The sequence below is a fragment of the Chrysemys picta genome, chromosome 10 (genome assembly GCF_011386835.1).
Source record: "Chrysemys picta bellii isolate R12L10 chromosome 10, ASM1138683v2, whole genome shotgun sequence".
In the NCBI taxonomy this organism is placed as follows: Eukaryota; Metazoa; Chordata; order Testudines; family Emydidae; genus Chrysemys; species Chrysemys picta.
In genome coordinates, this window is record NC_088800.1 from 13,895,950 (window position 1) to 13,902,330 (window position 6,381).

General features: G+C 49.9%; 1 protein-coding gene across 1 annotated transcript; it reads right to left on the bottom strand.

Moving 5' to 3' along the window:
* Positions 1-934: 934 nt before the first annotated feature.
* LOC135973904 (uncharacterized) lies at positions 935-3,220 on the bottom strand. The gene is made up of 2 exons (XM_065559291.1): positions 2,499-3,220; positions 935-1,504 (listed from the first exon to the last, which is right to left on the bottom strand). The coding sequence occupies exons 1-2, from the start codon at positions 3,073-3,075 to the stop codon at positions 1,029-1,031; spliced, it is 1,053 nt and encodes a 350-aa protein (XP_065415363.1). The 5' UTR covers positions 3,076-3,220; the 3' UTR covers positions 935-1,028.
* Positions 3,221-6,381: the final 3,161 nt, after the last annotated feature.

Below are 6,381 nucleotides of genomic sequence, written 5' to 3' on the forward strand. Positions count from 1 at the left end.
CTTTTGGCCGTCTCAAGGGGAGATGGAGAAGCTTACTGACTCGCTGTGATCTCAGCGAAACCAATATCCCCATTGTTATAGCAGCTTGCTGTGTGCTCCACAATCTCTGTGAGAGCAAGGGGGAGACCTTTATGGCGGGGTGGGAGGTTGAGGAAAATAGCCTGGCTGGTGATTACTCACAGCCAGACAGCCGGGCGATTAGAAGAGACCAGCGGGAAGCGCTGTGCATCCGGGAGGCTTTGAAAGCAAAGTTCCTGAGTGAGCAGGGTAACCTGTGATTTTATAGTTTGTGTACTGAGAAGCTAAACCTGCCCCCGTTTCTTTACCCAGGTAATGTTGACTATCCTATCCAGTTACATACCCCCTTCACCCCCCCTCCAACACACGTGTCGAAATAAAAATAGTTCTACTTTGTTAAAGCACACCGTTTTCTTTAATACTGTTTTAGCGGGAATTTTTTAAAACTGGGACGCAGACTGTGGTGCGGGGCGGGTCTAGTGTTGTGATGCGAATGCAGCTTCTAAACTCAAGGATTGACAGGCTCCGCTGCGGTGGGATGCTTGTTTCAACGGAGCCTGTCACCCCTCCTGATCGGGACTGTGTGTATGGGAGGTCTATTTGACTTTGTGGCAGGGGGAGGACGGTTACAGATCCCATGCTGTGTGGCTCTGTGATCCTGTCTAAGGACCGGCGCTTAAGATCTGTAACTGCCCTCCCCCGCCACAAAGTCACAGAGCAACCCACCCCCCCCCAACATTACATCAAAACAACCTCCCAGACTAACCGGGGCAACTAGTCACTGCATCACTGCACTGTGTATGTGCCCTGCTGCTGTGCCTGCCCCCGACTATGTACCCTGCCAAAGGAGACTGTCCTGTCCAATTTCCAACCCCCTTTCCCCTCCTCCTCCAAAAGAACATGATTGAAACAGTAGTTAACAGAAACGAATTTTTTATTATCAACTACACATGGCATTGGGAGGTGAAACTTGGACGTGGGCTTGTGTCAGGCAGGAAGGAAAGAACTTTTCAAATTTTGGGAAATGAGAGCCTTCTGCTACTAGAGCTCTCTGCAGGGGTGGAGTGAGAGTTAGCAGGGACTCTGCCGCCTCTCCTTCTTTGCACTTTGGGTGAGGTGGGTATGGGACTTGGTGGCGGGGGAGGGCGGTTAGAGATGGACTGCAGCGGGGCTCTGTCCTCCTGCCTCCGTTCCTGCAGAACATCCACAAGGCGCCGGAGCGTGTCCGTTTGCTCCCTCAGTAGTCCAAGCAGCGTTTGAGTCGCCTGCTGGTCTTCCTGCCGCCACCTCTCCTCCCGATCCATGTTGGCTTGGTGCATTCGGGTCAAGTTCTCCCGCCACTGGGTCTGCTGTGCTGCCTGGGCTTGGGAAGAGGCCATAAGCTCAGAGAACATGTCCTCCCGTGTCCTCTTCTTCCTACGCCTAATCCGCGCTAGCCTCTGGGAGTGTGATTCCAGGCTAGGTTGTGAGACAGTCGCAGACGGGGCTGTGGAAATGGGAAAAAGGGAGTGAATTCCTCTGAAAGATAAATGTAGTTGTGAACAAAGAACATAGTCTTTCTCTGTGAACAAGACCATGCACAGCACCTTTCACATGCGCACTCAGCACAAGGTCGAATTCTCGGCCTTCGCATTCTGTGCCTGGGGTCTTGAACAGCACATTTGAGAAGCGAGGCAGCACAACGGAATTTCTGTTGCAGGCAGACATGGTAAGCCGTACACTTGTGGCAGTTTAAAACTTTTATATTACCACTGGCCTCATTTCACATTTAAATCAATGTCAGTCCCTGCTGCCAGCAATCCGGCAAGCGGGAACTCTGCCCCTGTCCCACCCCCTCGCGGCTGTCCCCGGGAATGATCCCTTTCGGCTGCCCCTCTCCCGCCTCCACCGCGTGGCTGCAAACCAGCGGTGACAGTTCTGTAAAGGAACGGGAAAGCAGTCCCAACACTAACATTCCCCTACCTAATTAAAAGCAGGTCACCATGGCCGACATCACCCTGATGAGGATCTCCGAGAGCGACAAAGAGAGAATGCTCCGGGAAAGCCTCCAAAGACCAGGGCCGTATGCCGCCCTGCTGTGCAGAGCAATGATCCCCGAGTACCTGATAATCTCGTGGCGCGGCAACGTGTCGTACTTCGGAGGACCCAATAAGGCCGCTCTCCCCAAGAACCTCATGCAACGGCTTTCAAGTTACCTCCAGGAGAGCTTCATCGAGATGTCCCAGGAGGATTACTGCTCTATCCCCGCACATATAGACCGCATTTTACTGTAGCTGCAGTAGCAGGGAATACACAGTAGAGCGGCTTGTGCAGGACAATCACTGAAAACCGGACATTGCTAGATTTCTTTTCAAAACTTGCACTGCCCCTTACTAAACCGTTAAGCGCCTAGGGCACACTAATCATGAACAACCCATTCTTTTAATTGTTAATATTCCTGTTTTGTTAAAAATAAATGTTTAGATGTTTACAACACTTACTGGCTGATCCTTCACCAGATTCTGTGTCCGGGGTAATGGCTGGGGACGCTTCGTAGGGGATCTCTGTAAGGGTGATGAAGAGATCCTGGCTGTCGGGGAAATCAGCGTTGTGAGAGCTGCCAACTGCCTCGCCCTCCTCATCTCCTTCCTCATCTTCCCCGTCCCCTAACATGTCTGAGGAACCGGCCGTGGACAGTATCCCATCCTCAGAGTCCACGGTCACTGGTGGGGTAGTGGTGGCGGCAGCACCGAGGATGGAATGCAGTGCCTCGTAGAAACGGGATGTCTGGGGATGGGATCCGGAGCGTCCGTTTGCCTCTTTGGTCTTCTGGTAGCCTTGTCTCAGCTCCTTGATTTTCACGCGGCACTGCGTTGCATCCCGGCTGTATCCTCTCTCTGCCATGTCTTTAGAGATCTTCTCGTAGATCTTTGCATTCCTTCTTTTGGATCGCAGCTCGGAAAGCACGGACTCATCGCCCCACACAGCGATGAGATCCAAGACTTCACGATCAGTCCATGCTGGGGCTCTCTTTCTATTCCCAGACTGCATGGCCATCACTGCTGGAGAGCTCTGCATCGTTGCCAGTGCTGCTGTGCTCGCCACGATGTCCAGACAGGAAATGAGATTCAAACTGGCCAGACAGGAAAAGGAATTCAAATTCAAATTTTCCCGGGGCTTTTCCTGTGTGGCTGGTCAGAGCATCCGAGCTCGCACTGCTGTCCAGAGCGTCAACAGAGTGGTGCACTGTGGGATAGCTCCCGGAGCTATTAGCGTCGATTTCCATCCACACCTAGCCTAATTCGACATGGCCATGTCGAATTTAGCGCTACTCCCCTCGTCGGGGAGGAGTACAGAAGTCGAATTAAAGAGACCTCTATGTCGAACTAAATAGCATCGCAGTGTGGACGGGTGCAGGGTTAATTCGATTTAACGGCGCTAACTTCGACATAAACGCCTAGTGTAGACCAGGCCTAAAATGGCTGTCCCCTGATTACTACTTCCACTTCTGAAACCAAAAAGTTGTCCCCAATACATGCCAAGAACTTACTGGAAATTTTGTGTTTTGCCATATTACTTTTCCAAAAGATATCTGGGTAGTTAAAGACTCCCATTATTACCTGGTATTGTGGTTTGGATCTTTCTGTTATTTGTTCTAGAAATGCCTCATCCATCTCCTCTTCCTGATTTGGCGGTATATAGAAGACCCCTACCAGGATATCAGTCCTATTTTTACCCCTTTTATCTTTCCCCAGAAATGCTCTATTGGTTGTCTTCCACCTCCTTCTGCACTTCAGAAGAAGTGTATGTATTCTTGATGTATATTGCAACTCCTCCTCCCCTTTTACCCTACCTGAACAAACGATACCCTTCTATAGCAATGTTCCAATCATGAGACTTGTCCTGCCAAGTCTCTGTGATGCCAAATAAGTCGTAATTTAGCTTATTTACTAATACTTCCTGTTCTTCCTGTTTATTCCCCATACTTCTTACATTATTGTATAGACATCTAAGATGTTGAGCAGATGCCCCCACTGATTTTCTTCTTGTTGCTCCTATGACCCTATTGTAATTTTCCATGTCCCACTCAAGATCTAACCCTCTGTTAAGGTCGCCTTGTTTTACACTTACCTGTGGGATTTTTGTCATATGCCCCTTATGAACTGAGTTTAAATCCCTCCTCACCAGGTTAGCGAATTGGTGTGCAAAGATACTCTTTCCCTTCTTGGTCGGGTGGACCCCATCTCTTCCCAGCAGACCTTCTCCCCAGAACAGCATCCCAAGGTCAAGGAAACTGAAGCCCTCCCATCGACACCATCTGCACAGCCATGCATTCATCTCCAGGATGCACATGTCTCTGCCTGGGCCTTTACCTTCAGTTAAGAGGATGGATGAGAACACGAACTGTTCCCCTTTTGCCCTAGCTCCCAGAGCCTTGTAGTCACTGTGATCTGCTCAAAGTCAGACCTGACAGTTACATTAGTGCCCATGTGGATGAGCAGCATGGGGTACTGATCAGAGGGATAGATGGGCCTCTGCAACTGTTCTGTAATGTCTAGGATGTGGGCTCCAGGCAGGCTACACACCTTCCGAACACATGTCAATCAGCAGATGGATGCTTCCATTCCCCTCAGAAGGGAGTCCTCAACCACCAGCACTCTACATCTCCTCCTCTCAGGTGCAGTGGCCATGAGTGTACCACTTTGGGGTTCTGAGTGCATTCGATAGGTGTCTGAGTGCAGGAACACCTTTAAAAATCTGGGCCTTCATCTCTCTCTGCCCCAGCTGCCCATCTATAAAAGATCATAGTCCTATTTCCTACTCACTGTCTGTCCTATTTAGACTCTGACCATTTGGGGGGAAGGTCTGTGTCTCACTAGGTGAGCCCAGCACAACCCAATCTCCGTTATTAATAGCACACTTATCCAAACCAAAATCCAGCTCTGGACTTTTTCTAAAACTTTCTCCTGTGCCAGTGTCCAGGTGGTCCCTGATACAGGGGGCAAGATAAGAAGAATCAAGTGATGGTCTACCTCAGGGGTCGGCAACGTTTGGCACACGGCTCGCCAGGGTAAGCACCCTGGCGAGCCGGACCAGTTTTATTTACCTGCTGACACGGCAGGTTTGGTCAATTGCGGCCCCCACTGGCCACGGTTCGCCGTCCTGGGCCAATGGGGGCGCTGAGAAGCCGCGGCCAGCACATCGCTCGCCCGCGCCACTTCTCGCCGCCCCCATCGGCCCGGGATGGAGAACCGCGGCCAGTGGGAGCCGCGATCGGCCGAACCTGCCATGTCAGCAGGTAAATAAAACTGGCCCGGCCCGCCAGGGTGCTTACCCTGGCGAGCCGCGTGCCAAACGTTGCCGACCCCTGGTCTACCTGAAGCCAGCTATCCCAGAATCTGTCTTTCCAATATAGTTGATTATCAGAGGTGTTCTTTAGCTGCAGATTCCTATGGGCGCACCTCTGAAAATCAGGCCCTTGGGTCATTATGACTTTTCCTGTGATGTAGTGTATGCTAGATGCCAGGTAAAAATGAGTGCTATTGTATTTCCACCTCTGTTATCTCTGATTCTCTCTGAGGTTGAAATAAACACATCTGAATTATTCACGTTCACTACCAAGGTATCTTAACAGAATATATGACAGAGGGAAGAAAATGAGGGATGTCTTTGTTTCACACAGATGAGATCAATGTACCATGACTCAAATGATTATCTGAGACAATTCATAATTATTCATGGGACAAATCTTCATTCAATGGCAGAAATGTTCCCGAGACTATGAGCTCCACCATGCAAGGTTCTGAGCCCTAGTCTCAAATTATCTATTGTGCTGCTTAAACCAGGGTTTGTGGCTTAAAGACTTTACATAATTCTCTTGTTGCTGCGGGTCTGAAACAGCTAGCCCAAAGCTTTTATTGGTTTTGAACAGAAAGATTATATGTAAGCTAATATTCTGGGAGCTTTTTATGAACTAAAGAATTTTACAATGGTTTATAATTGCCTGAAGTTGTTACTAAAGCCAAAATCGGTGTCAGTGGCCCTGAAAAATGAACTGGAGTGGTCAGTCCTCAAGCCGTGTGCAAGCCGTTCCCTAGACTGATGAAGAAAGGTGCAGGGAACTGAGAGCAGGGGAATGTGCAGTGTGCTCAGCGGAGTGAGCTGGCCCCTCTGCGCCCGCGCCACACTGAGAATCAGGATGTTCTATACACAAATCACAAACAGATTCTTCCTGACTTTTATTTCAGGAGAACAACAAGAAGCCAATATAAAGTCCCCATCAGAAAGCACAGGGTGTCCCATTCTGTGTTGCTAGCAGCCATTTGAAATGTCTCGGAGGGGCGGCTTCTCCAGACAGACTGTTCTCTGCCTGCCCCTGTTTTA